The 20,567-nt window shown below is 36.2% G+C and overlaps 1 protein-coding gene across 1 annotated transcript; it reads left to right on the top strand.

The window, feature by feature from the left end:
* Nucleotides 1-3,930: 3,930 nt before the first annotated feature.
* Nucleotides 3,931-19,861, top strand: LOC115928639. The gene is made up of 10 exons (XM_030996191.1): nt 3,931-5,012; nt 11,357-11,678; nt 12,536-12,770; nt 13,321-13,576; nt 14,046-14,165; nt 15,286-15,511; nt 16,322-16,443; nt 16,982-17,129; nt 17,862-18,020; nt 19,558-19,861. The coding sequence occupies exons 1-10, from the start codon at nt 4,866-4,868 to the stop codon at nt 19,722-19,724; spliced, it is 1,902 nt and encodes a 633-aa protein (XP_030852051.1). The 5' UTR covers nt 3,931-4,865; the 3' UTR covers nt 19,725-19,861.
* The last annotated feature ends 706 nt before the right edge of the window (nt 19,862-20,567 follow it).

The raw sequence follows: 20,567 nt of genomic DNA, 5'->3' as shown, positions 1-20,567 counted from the left end.
TCAACATATTTGTAAAGTGACATTGTATTCCTTCTTACTTAAAGGTACTATGTCCCATTTGCAGGCCAAAAAAATGAAAAAGTTAAATTCCAACTGCATTTGAAAGATAATACTAATTTAGAACTTCCCTAAACAAAAGGGGCTTAAAAATGTCTTCAAGTGGGAAAATAACGACTAGATCTATTAGTTGTCAAATCGACTTTAGGGCTATAGGCCTAGAGCCCAAAAGTAATAGTCTTGATTTTCAGACAACTGTACCGAATGGTCATAGAGGTCTACGTTTTATGCTGCGCAAAGATTCAATCAGTTTAATCTTGGCCATCACAAGAAGTGGGTTATTGATGTAGATCTAGACAAATGCTCATGTACCCTTTACAACTCTTTTCATGTATTTTATGACCAAAGAAGAAAAAAAAGCCAGTCAGTCACTCAGTAGTGTCTGACAGTGAAGTCTAGCAAGTAAACGGGTTTCCTTGCATAATTTGAATATGAGGACACTGCTAACATTTAAATTTCACAGATAGGACATACTAGGCTAGATCTAGATCTAGGGCCTACATGACATAGGCTAGACCCTATTCATTAATCCTAGCAAGTCTACAGAATTTGAGAGTTGGCTGCAAAAGGGTCCATAGTACCTTTAAGGTTCTAGAATCTTACTAGATCTAGTTTTACTAATACTAGCCACATAAAAGTTAGATCTAGATCCAACATAAAATAGACTTCCAAATTGCCAGAGTCTCTGAAGGTACCGTAGATAATCAAGTCTTGACTCTTCTCCTCGGACAGCTGTCAACGTAGCTTTTGGGTGCAACAAATTCAAGATTCAAGATTCGGCACGTGCTGTCGATGGGAAATCTATTGTTTACAAAACACCCAAACATGGGGATTATAGAAGTATAGTACACACGTAGGTAGACATGTCCGCCGCGCTCCGTGGGAATTTCTTAGAAACTAGCTCGACACATCGCCCGTGCGGGATTATTAACTTCTTAGAAATCGGTTCAACGCATAGTCTTACTCCCAGTCTGTGATGGACGCGGGACGCGCATTTAAAGATTCGTTGTACGGGATGGGGGGAGGGGGAGGGGGCAGGGTGAGGGTGGGGGTAAAGACATTTAATTGCTGTACTGTTGGGACAACCTCAAAATTAGAACTTTACAAGATCGAGTTCGATCCATCGACCTCAAGTCTCCAGCTTTTATTTTATTGTTGTTTTTGTTTACGCCACTCCCGCTAGTCTGAGTCTATATAATTCTATACAGTACAACGTAGGCCGAGGTGCCTCTGCCCTCGACTCCAACGTCGAACAAGTGAGATGCCAACTAAAGGGTGTAATAAGAAACTAAATCATTAATTTGTTGGGTTTTTTGCATTTCGAAAATTATATGAGCCTCGATCTGCAGGACCACTTTTCGTTAAAAAAAAAAAAAAAAAAAAAAAAATTGTAAAGTGCACAGGCTTCACACACTTCAAATGGGTGTTTCCACATGTTACCTGCATGTATACACCCCCTGTCATCCTAGCTGACATGGGTAGGGTTAGGGTTATGTTTAAGATTATGCTTAGAGTTAGGGGTGTAAGGTGAGGTCAACAAATGGAAACACCCCCATTTGAAGTGTGTAACGTAGGCTATGCATCTTTACGATTTGCATTATTTTTACGAAACTTGGCCCTATATACAGCCCTCTCCCCTCCCAATACATTTTAACACAGGTCACATTTCAGCTAGGTCTCTATCGAGAAAAAAAAAATCAGCTCGCGTGCACTTCAGTTTGAAAATTTGCTCATACGAAGAACAAAGGCGGATTTGGGGCTAATGGCCCTATCTTGGAGAGGGGTGTGTGCGGATGGGGGGGGGGGGGGCTCAGACAATGAACAACCACCAAATTTTTGGGTGGGGTACATTTATCACTAAGCCACTTATAATTTTGGTGTGGATCAAATATTATAGAGCCCTTACCCCATTGTTTTTTTTTTTTTTTGGGGGGGGGGGCTCAGATATCATTGTGTCTACCATATTTTTGTTGGGAATCGACTATCATTGAGCTCCTCTCTCCTCCGAAGATATTTTAACAAAAGTCAAATTTCAATTCTCTTTCAAGGAAAAAATTTCCATCCGCGTTATGAGTTCCCACAAAATATTGGGGGGGGGGGGGGCTCAGAAATAATTTCTTATCCAAATTTTAAAAAAATCATCTCGCATGACTTCATTTTTTTTCTTTCTTTCTTTGTGGGTGGAGTTCAGATATCATTGAGCCCATCATATTTTGGGTGGGGCTCGGATTGAGCCCCCCCCCCCCCCCTCCTCCTAATTTATTTTAACACAGGTCAAATTTCGGGTCTTTATCGGGCAAAAAAAAAATCGTGCCCATGTTATGCATTCTAATATATCAGGGGCAGGGTTTTTTTTAGTAGGAACAAACTAAGACGGATTTGGGGTTAAGCCTGCCCCTTCTATCTTTCAGAGGGGTGTGTGCGGAGGGGGGGGGGGGGTGGCTCAGACATTAATTGAACAACCACCAATTTTTTTGGTGGGGGGACAGTTATCTCTAAGCCACTTATAATTTTGGTGTGGCTCAAATATTACTGAGCCCTCTCCCAATTTTTTTTTTTTGAGGGGGGGGGGGGGGCTCAGATATCATTGTGTCTACCATATTTTTGTTGGGAATCGATTATCATTGAGCTCCTCTCTCGATCCTCCCAAAAAAGGATAACATTTCCACCCGTGTGATGAGTTCCCCCAAAATATTGGGGGGGGGGGGGAGCTCAGATATCATTCTTTTATCAAAAAACACAAAAAAAAAAACAGCTCGCATGACTTCATTTCGATTTTTTTTTTTTTTTTTTTTTTTTGGGGGGGGGGTGGTTTTTACGGTGGAGTTTAGATATCACTGAGCCTAGCTTATTTTGGATGGGTCTCGGATTGAGCACCCCCCCCCCCCTCCTCATAATATATTTTAACACGGGTCAAATTTTAGGTCTTCAGGGGAAAAAAAATGAAGCCCGCATTATGCATTCAAATATATCAGGGGCAGATTTAAAGGAGATTATAAGAAAATGAATTTAACGAATGGGCTCCAAAATTAAATTATAAAAAGTGTTGGAAGTGAAGGTTTAACTAACATGTTTGTTGTTGCTTAGACCTATTCTTACAGTGACGAATCCATGCAGGGGGCGCAAGAGGGCGCAAGCCCCTCCTTTCTTTCTTGTTGTTGAGAATCACACATTGAACATACTAAGAAAATTTCCTTCTGCGCCCCCTCTTTATTCAAATTTGCCGTCTGCACCCCCTCTATTTCCAAATCCTGGATCCACCGCTGTTCTTTTAAAATGAGGGATCAACGGCCAACAAAGTTTTTAAATTATGATTTTTGCTTTGAAATCAGCCTCTGTTACTCCGCCTTGATGGTGTGTGTTTGTTCTCGAGGGGGGGGGGGGGAATCCTGTTCGTACCCGTTTTGGGGCACTTTATAAATTAAATTTGGGTTTATGCCCCCCCCCCCCCCCCCCCCCCCCGCCGCCTGACAGTAGTAATATGAATAGTTGTAAATCACGTACGGTTTTAGTTTAGGATCGGAGTAGAAGTAGAATAATAGATAATAATGATAACCAGAGGATTGTGACACATTGTTACAATTATAAGTTAAACTTGACACATGAAGTCATTACAAAAACAACTTCAACAACAAGTCTAGGATTATGTTTTCTGGGCTCTCCTATGTTACGTAACAAACAAAGGGGTACTTGGACCACGCTCTGTCACCCCATTCATAAAACCGAAATGGTTGTTTAACAGTTTGAGAGAGCTAGTCTTGCTCGCAGTCACTTGAGTGTGACTTTCGCCGTTTTCTTCTGTAATTCTGAACTTTTTCTTCTTAATTCTTCTTTTTCCTCTCCTTCTTCTTCTCCTTCTTTTTTTCTTCTTCTTCTTTTTAGAAATGTCTCACTATGTGAGACTAAGATTAGGCGCATATACTTTTGGGGTAATAAATAAACCTCGGCCCAGTCATCCAAAGTGAGTCAAATATGATATGATTTATAAATGGGGCGCCAAATAACTAAATCATTAAATTAATTTCTTTCTTGTTTGGTTGCTGCCTGCAATTGTCTAAAACTAAGCGAGAAAAATATGCAGTCATGAAGGCATAACATAATTATCTTCCTAGCTCTTAGTCCTCCATGGTATTATGAGTCAACTTTAAAAGAAAATGAGGGATCGCCGAAATGTTTCCAATTTGCTTTGAAACTACATTGAAAATTGAAAATAAAAATGACATGCTGTTTACAATGAACGATTTGATTAAGCTATGCACTGGCATATCACAGCTATAGTTACAATTTATTTGACAAACTAGTAACCCCCCCCCCCCCCCCCCCCCCCCCCCCCCCATCACAAAACAACAATAAGTTCACTGCGTGCCTGGGGATTACATGCTTGCCTTCAAGAAATTAGATGATGATACTGAGCTCTTCTATTTTACATAACAAAATAAACAAAGGGGTACACTTCCTGTCCCCCATTCACAACGAAACACCAATCGGCAATGGTCGCGTGCGAAAATTTGCATAACAAGTGATAGATCGAGGGCTTATATTGGTATAGTGTAGACTCATTTGCATATGAATAGTCTGCATTCGCCCCGTCGTGTTTAAAGCATTACTAATCTCTCTAATAGTCTAGAGTATTCACTTCGCTTTCTGTCAGTTTAAGCTTGCCTTGACGACTTGTATAGATACTCAAACATTCCTCTATTATATAGTTAGTTGGCATTTTAGTTTAGTAAGCATCTATTTTGCTCGAAAAAGTCATCGATATCGTCGATTCGTTAAAAGTGCCTTGATCCAGACTATATTAGTTCAACATGTGGTGGCTTGAGCGAAAGCAGAACCAGTTGTTCCTGATAGTGAATGGACGGAGGGCATTCAGCCGAAACAGGAATGTCGAGTTTCCCGACGTCATCAGCATGATTTGCGTCGCTAACACTTCATCTACTGAAGACAGCATACAGGTGAGAAACTTACATAACCTACTAGAATAATCTGCAGTTCGTGTTTCTGACATGGTTACTCTTTAAAAAAATGCAACCTTGCAACAATGCAAGTCAAGACATGATTGATAGACATTCTAACTGTTGGACAAGTGCAAATGAAATCATTTCAAATGGTGTGCAGCACTGCCTGCAAGTGCAAGTGCAACGTAGACTTTCAACGTAGGGATTAAGATCTAACTTTAACTCAACAACAGTTAACTGTCAGTTCAGTTATCTATTTATCTCAGATCTCTAAGTTCGGTTTAACAAACTAGTGTTAGACCTATTTTTTTATGTATATCACTTATCTATTCTAGCACTATAGTCGTACTACTAGTACTAGTAGAGTCTATAGTAGCTTGCTGGGACTGGTTTGGTTGAGCTGGTTGCATGTGACCCGGGCTTACTTAGAATATATATTATTTATAGTGTCTAAGTTAAGTAGATTAGATCTAGACTAAGCCAATTAAAACTTAACGTCAGTAGTAAGTAAGTTGTGTCTGCTATTTTGTTGTTCAAAGACACTAGTTGTCACTATGTAAAGAAATATTCTGGTTGAGGTCAAATAGAGTCTATGTGAAATGAGTTTGACAGAGCATTAAACCATTAATTATTACTCCATCGTGATTGAGATCTCAACTATAAATCTAGGTAGAGGTCTCTATTTAAACTGAAATCACATCAAATTCAGACTTGGTTCAGGTCATGAGACAGTTCGGCTGACTGTCTACTAGCGACCAAGTCTTGAAGCCTAGCCTCCACCAAATTATTTCTTGTGACCAGTATAAATGTAACCAATTATATCCCTGTTACACATGTACACAAAAAATATTTACAAAAACGATGAATTTTATTTCATCTAATCACAGCAAAAACTTACATGCCATATGCAAAAATGGATCTATGAATACATGTAGATCTGGGTAAACTAATATAGGGTTTCAAACTCTCTGCATCTGCATAACATATGAAATTATATAATGAGCCAGGAAAAATTAATTTCCTTCAATATAATTTTTAATCAAAATATCTTCAAAGCTTTTTGTATCCCAGGATGTAATTCAAAATATTGCTAGAAAAGTGATTGAGTTCATGTTTGGTTCTTTAATTAACAATCGCACAGATCCAGGTGTGCAGAGAGATATCCAATTGGATTTTCGTCTTGGGAGCCGACCCAAGCTAGCTAGATCTAGTAATTATCAGTAAAAGTTTGGTGAATATTTGATAAAGGATTTATTACAAAGTTTTTTTTAAACCCAAATTAAAACTCTGCGATGAACTTTTATTGTGTGCTAAAATTGAATGAATTCATAATTTCTTGAACACAATTTATTCATGCCTGTGCCATATGTTTTCACACACTTTTAGATTTTTTACTTTATCAACTACCATGGAAACGTCTACAAAAATGTGATAAGAATTTTAAGTTACATGTCCGTCACAGAGTTGTAGATTTTTGTTTGATTGGAAATTAAAATTTGTATAACATTGCTTATAATCCGTTTTCAGATTTTGTCAGATAACTATCATCAAGCTGTCAACCTGATTTTTCTGCTTATTCATAAAAATCAATATATATTATTTGTGTAGACTTTCCTGTTGAATATTTCTGACTCATTCAAAACCTTCACTGATTGGTTTCTCTAACTTCAATTAGTTTACCCATATTTTGTGTGTCCAGTCGAGTCACATAGCTAAAACATACCTGACACATAGTGGAAGACTTTATTATCCCCTCGCGGATGAAGTCAGAGGGGATATAGTAAAGCTGCCGTCCATCCTTACTTCCGTGCTTCCATAACAAATGGTTTTCTTTTGATAACTGTAGATGTGTTTTGCAGAGTTTAATAAAATTTGATTTGAAGGTGCATGCATGGTATAAAGTACAGCCTAAGGTCGATTTTAGAGTATGTAGGTCAAAGGTCATAGCTCATTAAATATGCGAAAATAGCAAATTATGGCTTCAGTTCGTTAACTTTAGTAAAGTTCAATGGATTTTAATGAATTTTGGTATGACGTCATGGAATCAAAATTCAGCCCGAGTTTGATTTCGGAGTATATATGTCAAAGGTCATAAGTCTTTAAATATGTTAAAATGTAGTTTCCGTTCGATAGCTTAAGTACCGGTAATGTTTGACTTATTTTAATGAAATTTGGTATGAAGGTACATGGATCAAAATACAGCCTGAGTCTGATTTTGGAGTATGTAGGTCAAAGGTCATAAGTCTTTAAATATGCGAAAGTGTGGTTTCCGTTCGATGTTTAAAGGGGAAGTCCACCCTGAAATTAAGTTGGGTTTAATAAAAGCAGAAGAATGAGAGAAACATATCATTGAAGGTTTGACGAAAATCCATCAAAGGATAACGAAGTTATGAATTTTAAATTTTTAATTTTGTGACGTCACTTCCGAGCTGCTCTTCCATATGTTGTGTACTGTAATTTCCATAAATTGCCCCCTTTTCATGGTTCTTGATGAAGGAATGGATCTATTTCATAGAGGCGTGTATAAAAGCATGTGTCTGATAATATATCGAATGCACAGGTAAAATAATTATTATTTTCTGAGAAAATGGCAATTTATGGAATTTACAGTACACAACGTATAGGAGAGCAGCTCGCATGTGACGTCGTCACAAAATGAAAACTTTAAAAATTCATAACTTTTGTATCCTTTGTCGGATTTTCGTCAAACCTTCACTGATATGTTTCTCTCACTGTTCTGCTTTTATTAAAAACAACTTAAGTTCAGGGTGGACTTCCCCTTTAATGGATTTTTATAAAATATGGTATGAAGGTACTGTACATATTGTATAAACATACAGCCTATTAAGTTTGATTTCAGAGTATTTAAGTCAAAGGTCATAGCTCATTAAATATGCAAAATAGCTTACTATGCATCTGAATATGCGGTTTCCATTCAGGGGCCGCGGAGCGTTTTTTGAAAGTGGGGGGGGGGGGGCGGATCATGCAAAAAAGCACAATCTTATAGTCATTTTCGCGTTTTTGTACACGTCTACTGAAAAAAGTGGGGGGCTGCAGCCCCCCTTAATCCCCGCGGCTCCGCGGCCCCTGCCATTCGATAACTTTAGTAATGTTTGTCAGATAATCCCCTTGCGGAGGAAATCTGAGGGGAAAATAGTAACGCTACTGTCCGTCCTTCCGTCCGCCTGTAACAAATCTTGTGAACACGTACTGGTTTCCGTTTGATAATTTAAAATGTTTGACAGATTTTCATGAAATTTGATATGAAGGTACATGCATGGTATCAAATACAGCCTAAATTTGATTTTGGAATAATGTACATTAGGTCAAAGGTCAAATGTCTTGGGTTATTCCGTAAAGTAGTAAACTTTCTTTTCATTCAATCCCCAGATGTCAGTAACTTAATTCCGTCTAATGGACGTACATGTAACTTGTTCTGATGTATTATGCCGTTTGTTTCCAGCGAGGGCTTGCTACGCTTTGCGTTGTCCTTGTGTTGTATTTTTTGTTCTGATGTGATGTGCAGAGAGTGTTTTTATACAAAGTACTTTTTTTTCTAAATGGCCAATGTTGGTTAAACATGGAACTTACATGTAGGAAAGTATACCTAACAAACTGAAAGTTTCCCCACTAAGTCATACATACATGGTCACATTGCCAATGGGAGGGTCTCCATACTTGTATATACTTTTAAAAACTCATATTTGTTTGATTTTTCTACATTCATCCAAACCAAATTTCTATGAAAGATTCAATTTCCCTTTAAGCTTTAAGCTGACATTAACCATCTTAGATTAGATTAGATTTTTAAAGAGATATTTAAAAGAGGATTAACCTAGCTAGACTATGTACTGGGCGACATTCAAAGTTAGTCTTATACCTTTTGACATAGCGATTGACAATGTATTTCTGTAAATCAGCATATTGTATTATGAAAGTTTATGAATTCTTGAAAGAAAGAAAGTATTCTGAATTCTCAACAAAAACCAAACAAAATAAAAAAGTCTCCAAAAAAATTTTCTTCAGAATTTCAGGATTCTCAAAAAACAAAAAAAAACAAACACATCTAGAATTCTCTAAAGAATGTTTTTTTAATTCCCTTTTTGGAGAAATCTGAAATTCATGAATGGGAGGGGGGTTTGTATTTAGGAGTCTATTTACTATAATAAATAGTGAATGTTCTATCATGTACACTATAAATACTGGACTATGAACTCCAAATACTAAATTATCCCTCGTGCAGGTTTATTTTGACTCAGGATAATTTAGTAATTTAGTCGGACATATAATTCATTATTGTATGATAGAGTATACACTATTTATATAATAGTTCACGACTTACTTATGCAGATGGTCCTTACAAGGGTGCTATAGGTTATACTGGCTTTAAACGGGACAGAAACAGAACTGTATACATAATTGAGTCCTGAAATCGTACCGGTGGTACTCGAACTGTCCAGGCTCCTAACCTAGAATGCAGCATCCTGATAATGTAGTCTTATAATATATGCACACTTAAATGATTACAAATTTTTCCTCTATTCTTTATGACATTCATACCACAAATATGTTACCAAACTTGTAACAAATTAGTACAATGCCCTTCCATACATTCCTGTTTTCCATTATAAATCCAATTATACAGGTATAATTTATACTGAAATGTACAATGTATTGTAAAGGTATCAAGACTAGCTTTATGCCATATTACTGGACTACCCACCTAGTGCTAGCCAACCTGAGAGGATGGTGCACCATTAAAAGTTTCAATCACTGATGACATGGAATATCTCATATTGGCAACGCAGTCACTTTTTGTGATGTCATACAAGGAGAACTCTCCCACATGTACAAAAATATGTGAATTTCATTTTTTTCCTCAGTCAATTCATAGAACAGAATTTTTGTCCAAGTCCTCCTATAAAAGAGGTGATTTTAGTGCAATATCTGCAAAAGAAATTGGAAAGTTTTTCATGTATGATCTCCATATTAAACATTAGTAATCATAACTTTTTTTTAAATTCACGTCTTTACTCATTAATTGACTGTTTTTGCTTCAACTTAATTTCACTGACATTTATGTTACTTTAATTTTTCTGCATTCTTACAATTCAATTGTCTCTGAGGAGTTTATTCTCCTTTATAACGAGGGCAGAATCTAAACTCTACCGCAGTGCAAACTGTTGAAAGTTATACATCCCATACTTGTATCGCAATTGTATTAATGAAAATTCATCTAATTAATGAGAGTGCAAAATATAGGTTGTTTCTCTAAACATAGAGGTATATAGTCTGTACTGTTTGTACATTTCGGAGGAAATCGACTTACTAAAAGTTTCTGAATGTCCTGTGCATGCACATTTGTTGTATGTTACATGACACGATCATCAGGCAGACTACAACTTCACTCTTGATTTCTCAAGGGGAATTGTAATTTGTATATTATGCAAAACATATCTACCCTAGCTACATGTACATGTACAACAAAGAAATATGAGTAAAAATTGGCATTCAAGGAAAAAGGGATCTTTTTTTGCATGTTCCCCCGCCAAAAGAAGTTTGAAGGGGGTATACATGTACATAGGAATTGGCGTACGGTCGGGTTGTCGGGCGGTCAGTCGGTCAGTCTGTTGCAAATCTTGTGGATCGAACTACTTCCTCATTTTTTGAGCAATGATCATGAAACTTGGCACACATATTGGTCTTAGGATGGAGATGTGCAAGACATACTTTTTTACTGTGTTGGATACTGCGTTGCCATGGGAACGGCATATTATTGTAATATATCGGGGGAAAATCTCGTGGATCGAACTATATACATGTATACTTCCTCATTTTTTTGAGCAATGCTCATGAAACTCGGCACACATATTGGTCTCCAGTTGATTATGTACAAGACATTTTTTTTAATGTGTCGGAAAGTGCGTTGCATTGGTAATGGTCTGTTATTGCAATAAATCTGTAAAATCTTGCAGATCAAACCACTTCTTCATTTTTCGAGCAATGCTCATTAAATTTCGCACAAATATTGGTCTTGAGTTGATTATGTGCAAGACACATTTTTTAATGTGTCGGAAAGTGTGTTGCCATGGTAATGGTCTATTATTGCAATAAATCTGTAAAATCTTGTATATATCAAACCACTTCTTCATTTTTCGTGCACACACATGGGGAGTGAGTATTAATCACTTTCGGTGATATTTCTAGTTCTAGGCAAACATGTAGAACATTCAACTGTATCCCTTATAATCTTTGTGTGAGGTTGTCAAAGCAAAATGAATATAATTTCATTAAGCAGCTTATATTAATGCCTGTATTTGTCCGATTTACTTTCTTCCCAGGTCTGTTTTAGTAATGGTCTTTCTACACAGGCAAAGTTTTGCCAAATGAGTGTCACAAACATGGCAAAGACTTTGAAAAAAACGGAGAACAGCCTGACCGATGTTTTGTCAGTGATGGCGATCGTTAATGACGACATGATCTATTCATTTCCGTCATCAGAGGAAGAACTCCTTCCTTCTCAATCTTACACACAATCGAGGCAAAAACGTAGCAGTTCTGGATCTAGCAGCGACGGAACTCCACCAGAACGTAAGAGACGAAACAAGACTTCTGAACATTCGGCGGAGAATTCAGATGCAGCAATTGAACAAAAATGTCAAGGTTAGTTTGTGTTCCATTCTTTTACAAAATTCATTTCACTAATAATTCCAGACGTACAACATTTCTCTCTACATGATATCACTAAGTTTAAATGTGATGTTATTGATTGGCAGTTTTTAAATCAAAGAGAAATGCAAATATCATGGAGAGAATGTGTACAAAATAGTTTATCAATATAACAGCACTGAAAGCCTGATAAAATTGGGACATTCCACTTTTATTATTTGATTTTGTATAACTTCAAACAATTTTTAAATGGACTCCTATACAAATACCACAAATATTTCCATTTTTTTCATCAAAACTACAATCTCCTTTTTCTTATTGTTTATGAAGTACATGTTTGGGGCCAAATTGATTATTAATGCCCCTCTGCAATAGCCACAGGGAAGGTAAAATGGCCAACTGCTGATTAAAACCAAAATAAAGTTGAAAAATGATTAATTGCCAATTCCCCAAAACAATGTTCATATGTTGCATTTTCCACATAAGGCAAAATGAGATTGAATTGAAAAGGGCTATAGGAATATTTTTTGTATAGCTCTAGGACAAAATTTCCCTGATGAGCCTCTGTGTGTTTTGATCCAGTTACTAATAATATGTATCAGGGCCCGTTGCATAAAGACTTACTATTATGGTAACTACCATAGAAACCTTGATTTCGATTGGCTGCTGAGGCATGGTTTACCATGGAAGTTACCATAATAGTAAGTCTTTATGCAACGGGCCCCTGGTGTCATTTTCAAAATGTAGATTGTTCTCTGCACAGGGGATATTATTTATAAACATTAAAGATTTAAATGTCACAATCTTTGAAAATGTGTCATTGACCTGAAATTTTATTTCTTTACATGTAGGCATTTCTGAAATCTCCCTCAAAAAACTTGTGGAGCCCGAGAAGGATCTCCAGAGACCACGTACCAGGAAGGAAGTGATGGAGGCCAAACAGTTCGTGATGAAGGCAGCAACCCACTTCCAGAGCTCCCATGTCCTTCCAGTCCTCGCAGTAGATGGCCCTTCTGGAACAGCTTACCAGCTCCTAGGAGGGGTGTGCTATGCTCTTGCAGCTAAGGATCTTGTTGACGATGAAAGGTATTTTATTCTATAAAAGTTACCCGTTTTTGCAATTGCTTTTTAATGTATTTTTGTTTCTTTTGTAGTTACAGTGTATGAGACAAAGGTTAAATTTTTAAAGGGATTATGTGATGTACTTACCGATATTATATGTACAGAACATATTCATTTATCACTTGTCTTTTTTTTTCTCCATTTATTATGCAGTCCACAAATATGTAGTGGAAGCATGTAACATAAAAGAAATGCTACCCAGGTAGTCAATGTACCATTTGGGAAGAAAAATGGTAATAGAGAGGTGTTCCATTTATAGTTATACAATGAAGGGTATATTAAGGACAATACAAAATATTTTTAGATCCCTGACTCAAATAAAATCCCATAGAATATTTCCCTTGTGTACCATGTTCATATTTGTTTTCTTAAAAAGTGTGTGACTGCATGGAAAGGTATACCGTGTAAGCTTTTTTCCAATATTTTATTCTGCATGATACATATATACACCATGTTTCTATATCCTACCCATCTCAATATCCTATAACCAATATACTTTTTCTGATTGCTTTAGATATGAACATCTATCTCGTGGATGGCGCTGCAGGGTGTACCAAAACCTGGACAAGGTTGAGGCATTGAGAGTGGCATCACTGCATAGGTGTGGGCAACCTGCTGTAGACAAGCCGTGCTTGCAGGAGGAGGTTGCTGTCTGCAGGTCAATTCTATACGATGACAACAACCTTGATGTGGAGGATGAGCCCTGCACTATGACTGCCTCGACAAGACGCAAGTGTTCCCTAGCCCTTGGGAAAAATGGCTCCTTCAATGTAAGTCTAAACACTAGAGCTGACATTTTCATCTGACATTTTCATCTAGATAAAATGCTGAATTCATTCAATGTTCTATTTTTACTTGTAGCGAAGTAGGTTTTTTTTTTAATGAAACGATGAATCGGACATTAAATTAGATTTATGTTCAGCATAAAAACTCATGAACATCACCCAACCCCCCAATAAAAAGGTTATTGTTATATTCAGCCAACTTACATGTACATGACAAAATGGAGTTTAATCAATGATTGATTTGAGATGATCGAGCTTTCAAGAGTGACTGTTGGAAACATAAATTTTAGCCAAAAAGTTCTAACATTTCTTATATTTTAACTTGAGGGGTCATATTACAATATGGTGAATTATGTAATGCAATGGTGATTGCAGTGAATGAATTGGAATGTTCAGAATCAAACTGGTTATGAGAGCATATATTATCCATTTCTTTTTTTGTTGTAATTTACAGGCACTGAGGGCTCTCGAGCCAACTTTCCAGTTGGCTAGTTATTCAAACAGATGCTACAGGAAAGCCACTCTCCTTTTCGATGCAACTAGAGAATCTACTGGAAAGGATTTGAAACAATGTGTAAGTAAGCTTTAAATTTTTTTTTTTTTTTTTTACACATTTAAATATCATCTTGAGTAATGAAGGAAAGCATTTTTTTTCTTCATAGAATCGAACAAAACTTGACTTGCGAATGTTCAAAAACTTTTTGGTAGAAAATGTATATTGCTGAGTAATGAGCTATATGAAAAATACAAAAATTGAGCTGGACTGGATGTCACACATACCACATGTTTTCTGTGCAAATGAGAATTGTGGTTTATTCAGCCGCTATAAGGAGTTTATCAAATCATCACAACCAAAGTAAATAAAGTAATATAGCGCCACCATTGGCGGATACCCTATTCTGAGGAGGGGGGGGGGGGGGGGGGGGGGTTCAATTTCCTGTTCAAAATCTGTGACTGATGCGCAATGGCTGCAAATAGCGACACGGCTTCCGGTGACTTTTTCTGACTTTTTTGTTTGTCTCGCAACTTTTGAGACCGAGTTCTAAAAATTAACAATAAAATCAACTTTTTGCATAGGTACGTTCGTGTACAAAATACTGCTTTTCCTAAATTGCTTTACAACACTGTTAATTGTGCCTTCTAGTCTTTTTGCCTGACCATACTTGTCTTGAAACTTTTCAAGATACACTTTTGAAACATGAAAAAAATCACATATATAAATGAAAACAATAGATACATAAGTAGTTTATGAAACAATAGAATACAAAAGAATTGATCGGAAATTTCATTATTTATTATTTCAGTATTGTTGCCTATGCTATTCAGCAACTTTAAAAAAGAGATTGAGCTTCATAACTTAATGAAATATTAATGAATATGTTAAAATAGGTATCTAATTTGCATAAATTATAATAAAGTAACAAATTTGTGATAAAAACAAATCTGTATTGACGTCCTTGCAATATTTCGCATTAAGCTTGCACTCAAAGTGAGAATAGGGTTAAAGCAATAGTTTTTTACATATTCAAATCAAACAATAGATGAATTGGGGATTCTTTGCAGAAGAATTGACTTTGATTGAAAAAGTTGATAGTTCATATATATGCAATAAAATTTGTCTTCTGACAGTGAGCAACAATACTTCACGTGCACTAATAACTACTCTTATTATTTTCATTTGTCTTATTTTATAGTGTTTCATGAAGCTACAAGGACTCTCAGAAGAGGAGCGATATTCACTTCTTCTGGAGGCGACCTTGTCTTTGAATGTTAAAAAGATGAAGGCGGATGCCGATGAACTGAAGGCAATGAAGAGTCTGAAGAGCGTGTTTGCTAAGGGAGTTGGGGCTAAGACGTGGGAAGAGGCGATAGAAAGATACCCAACCTTCACTTCAGAAGCAGCCCTGGAACCCTATGTTGGTATGCACAAATCATGGCTTCGTATAATGTCTATTGAAGAGAATATTGAGCCCCAGCAAGATATACAATAATTGCTATCCTGTATCTCCATCAATCCAAATTTTAAAGTTTAGATGAACTAGTAGGGTTGACTATTCTGACTGGGGGGGGGGGGGGGGTCAATTTGGCCCCTGCCTCCCCCGTACACAATCCAGGACTGCCACGTAACCGCTACAAATCACAACCTGCCTTTCAATGACTTTATTGTCTCGCAACTTTTGAGACCAAATTTGCCCCAAAATTGGGACAGTCCATGCTAGAGGTTATGCAACATTACTTAACCACACGTCTAGCCACAATTGACATTTTGCATAGTACGTTTGTGTACAAAATACTGCCTTTTCTAAATTGTTCTATAAAACATGTCAAGTTCAAATGTGGGTCAAAGGCAACAGGTCAAAAGGAAAACAGACTTTCCTTGGGATTCCATTATTGCTAAAGAGTAAACTACCAGAACCCAAAATTCACCTCCTGATCTGCTTATAGGGCCTAAGATGCAGGCAAGACAACGCTTGGCGTTTGCCTTGTTTAATGATATATATTGAATGTGTTAAAATAGGAATTTAATTTGCATGAATTATAATAAAGTAATAAATGAGTGATTTTTGTAAAAAACAAACATCAAAGCAACATTTCTTTGCATGTGCATTGCTGTCCATGCAAAATTTCCCATCAATCAGACCTTCTGTGGCCAAGATATTGTGGGGGGAGGGGGGGGGGGTCAAATTGACTCCGGAGCTCTATGATCAATGTATATGTATTTTTTTTCAGGTAAAAAGTATACAAAAGGTAACATCCCAGAGGTCTTCCTGGAGCACATCAGCAGGGCCAAGAGAGACATGGACATGAATGCAGACGACATCCCAGCCCTTATGATACAAGAACTAGAAGAGGTATTGTCCCATATTCTTAAGGTTCCAAAGCACTTATTTGTAGGCACTTGGTAATTGAAAGAGGTAAACTGAATTTCACATAAAACAAATCTCAAAATTGTGAGTTTAAAATATCTCAAAGTTGTAATATTGTAATCTATAAGGAACTCAAGGTTAAGGGATTTACATGGAGAATGATCTTATGCTGATGAAAAATCATTGGTAATTTGTCATTGATAACAAAAAAACAAACAATTATATTCATGGCATAGAAATTGCAATTTTCCCACAAGTCATATATTACGTACAATGGCACTTTCGCCCAGACGACTGGCATGGAAAAGTGCACCCACATGCTATTTCATCCTATTTTCAAATTTGATTTTTCTATTTTGATTCAACATAGCAAATGTTAAGCTGCAGATAATTATGAAAAGGGTATAAATAAAAAAAAACAGTTTCCAGAACTTTGCATTGTGTATATTATCTGGGCTCAACATATTAGAATTATAGTTAATTTGTATGTTCTTTCCTTTTATTTGAATTTCTGATATTACAGGATATCCAGTTATCCTCAACACCATCGGCTACTACCAGAATCTTCCTGACAAAGGACATCACAGCGATATCCAAAGTGGTCAGCCAACATACCCGACACGATGTGCATATATTGCATATTGTCCAGTCCCCAGTAGGAGATATTCAAGGTAACTATATGCATGTTCCATGTCTTTTATTAAATATCTTATGAAGCTGACTGTTATTTCGGTATTCAAAGCAACATAACAAACGTTTTTGTGGTTGTGTAATAATGAGATAGCTGCAGTGTGTGTTAAAAAAATATAAATTATTAAGAAAGAATGTTACCGTATAACTTCCAGTGTGTTAGATTGGCTGCTCGATCTGAATGAAAATTCTTTCTTAAGAAATCCTCCTATGAAGCTCAACATTCATATAAATTTTTGTTTATATCACTTGGATTTTAAATATAATCTTGAGTTCTGGTAATGACAGAAATTAACTTCTGACAGAATCCAATGACATTTACAATGAATGTTTCAAAACTTCAAAAAATAATGATTACTGAATGCTTTTGGGGGAAAAAAAAAACATATAATAGCTGACTAATGCTGAACAAATGAAGATAAGATGCTTGCCATGTGATCTCAAACACATTACCTCCAAAGCAAGCTAATTATATTAATTAGACAACTGCGGAGTAATTGTGAAACAAATGCATTTCTAATGTCTGGGTTTTTATTCCTAAAGAAAAAGGTGCATTCAGAACTCAAAAAATCACATTGTATCTGTTTGAAAAGAAATTGTGCCTCATGTGAAAAATCACATGTATGTATATTCGTTTTACTTCTATAGGAAATTAAGGCTTATTCATACTGTTCTAAGTAGCCATATAAAATGTGCATATATTTTATCAACAGATGTCAACCATAATGTCTGTATGCAGTATGGTATTGTCGAGTCTAGGAGGAGGGGTGCTGGCACTAGCCAACTCTACATGCCATCAAGATCAGACTTCTACAAATATGCAGTGGAGCATTTCACTTCTATTGATGAAGTGGTTCTTGACGTTGGAGACGGTAAGACATTTTATCTATATACAGATCCAATTAAATTATGATACAGTTTTAGAATAAATGGGTAGATTAAATATATAGAGATACCAATAAAGCAACATGAATACAAAAATAAAATAAAATGTAAGGAAAGGAAAGTTGTGAAATAACGTCCAAATTGTGTAAATTCAAATTGGCTTTTTTCAATTCAAGTATATTTACCTATTTTTCACTATCCATAAATTCTAGACGCATAATAACTGACATTAATAGCATCAAAGTTGCCCAGTGTTGCACAACAAAGATTTTAGTCACGAGACTTGGGGTCGTGCAAAATCATGGTCAATATCAATAAGCAACCCTGTGCCTTGTCGGAAATTTGTGTTAACCCTAACTTTACCGGAAAGGTCTCAGATGGCGCCCCCCCCCCCCCAGACAAATTTTGTTGTCAAACCCATTGCATTTTCAGCAATAGCTAGCGCTTCATGATTTTTTTTCAAGTGTTATAAATCTTATGACACTGAGGTGTTGAAAATCAGACCTTTCATGATAAAAGGTCGAGCCGATTTTTTTTTTTTTTTTTTTTTTTTTTTTCTTCCAGTTTTCCAGTAGAATGCAAAAAAAAAAAATGTTCATAAAACATTGAAATACATAAGAATTGAAAAATATGCAAAAAAAAGGCATATAAAAACTGTTTGAGAAGAAATGAACTGTGTAAAAGCTTAAAGACTTGAGATGACATTGTGAGCATATAATTTAAAAAAAATCCAAGTCAAGAGAGATATAGAGAGCTTTATATCTTCTCAAAAACTCTGAAACCAAAAACAATTTGGAATGAAACATTTTAGATAGGTTACAAACAGAGATTTTTTATATATATTCTCACCAGGAGAGAAATTAAAACGGTGGTTATTAGAACCGATCGTTAGATATATTGTTTTTAAACAATGGCTCACATATTCACTATTAAAAAATACCATAGATATTACAATTTGAGACATTCAGATTGGTCTATTTAAACTATAACTCATATGTGTATACCATTTTCGAGAAATAAAATCAGATTTTAAAAATTCTAACAAGAAAATTGAAACGTCAGTGCCAAATTTGGTTACTTAAGGGGTAGGCTCTGAGGCCCCCCCCCCCCCTCCAGTCTTACAAATTTCAAAATAGCCCCATTCAGTAAGGGTTTATGCTTTTTTTTTTTTTTTTTTTTTTTATTGATAATGTAAAAGTATTATTTTAGTAAGACAACCAAAAATTTAAAAAAGGGGGTTTATCATTTAAGTAGAAATGTATTGATAAAGAGATGTTGAGCAAATTTAACTCGAAAACCAGCTTTGAAAATCAAAGACAGACTGAACTTTACTAAAGCATTCCATATTGAACTTACCAAAGTAAAATACAAAAATGAACAATATGTAATGCATTTGGTATGGAATTAGGTGCTCGTTTGCTGTGGTTAAAGCCCTTTACCTAGTGTTGCGTCTAATAACTTGGTTCTTCACAAGCTTCACCAGACAAACAAAATTAAATATTCTTTTCTCTATTATATTTTCAGGACTGCTGGCAAGGGTTGCAGCAGAATGTGGACGAAATGGGAGGATGGTAGAGGAGACAACACTGTCCAGCACAGAAATAGAGGCCATGATGGGTGCTGCAGACTCGGAGGAGATTCTAGATGCAGATCTAGTATTAAGCATGGACCAGACGTGTTCTATACCTTAGTGCATTTTGTTTCTCTCATTTCCTCACCTCGATCACTACCTCATTTAGTTCTGAAAAATCTTGTTAAGATATGTGACAAACTAACGTTTTTATGTAAATATTTTTATACAGATATGGCTGGTAGGGTGTTTATATATCATTCTTTGGCCGCTGGAGTTGTATTTTCATGAGGGAAAATAAAACTCCTTTAGGTAGGCTAAAGAATATGTATTACATACATAACAGGAAATATCTATTATAATATTAGATAACCTTGATTAAGACCAAGTCATGGTTTTTACATGAAAGTCTGAACACGAACAGTTTAATAGAGTCTGATCTACAGTAGATATCCATTGTCTTCGCCTTTCTTCTCTGTGCTTAGCTGTTATTAACGAATATTGTTGATACATGAATACATTGTCTTAGCTCAAGCGCGTATGCTCCTACTGTTATCGTTGACCAGCTGGTCAATATAACCATCCAGATGACCGGGCGTGAACTGTTAACAATAAATTGCAGTCCCCATATCACTTGACATGCTGTGGACCAATCACACCTTAGCAACTCTCTGAGCTATCTAATACAAGTATTTAAGTCTATGTGTAGATGTGTTTTAGTTTAGTAGATAGGTGGCTGGACTACCGATCATTAGGTACATGTATGTGGTTCAAATCTCGGCCACTTCACTAAGGTCTAGCTTTGGCAAGACCTTAACATACATTTACTACACTCAAACTATGTTGTACCAAAATATGTAGCCTAGTTAAGGTCAGGTAACATACATGCAGGAGCACCTTGCTATATAGATGAGCGCTATACTAGAGTGCAATATTATTATTATTATCTTTTATTAGAGCATAT

The sequence above is a fragment of the Strongylocentrotus purpuratus genome, unplaced genomic scaffold, assembly GCF_000002235.5.
Source record: "Strongylocentrotus purpuratus isolate Spur 01 unplaced genomic scaffold, Spur_5.0 spur5_contig_855, whole genome shotgun sequence".
Classification (NCBI taxonomy): Eukaryota; Metazoa; Echinodermata; class Echinoidea; order Camarodonta; family Strongylocentrotidae; genus Strongylocentrotus; species Strongylocentrotus purpuratus.
The sequence above is the reverse complement of the archived record's forward strand: the minus strand, read 5'-3'. Positions and strand labels throughout refer to the sequence as shown.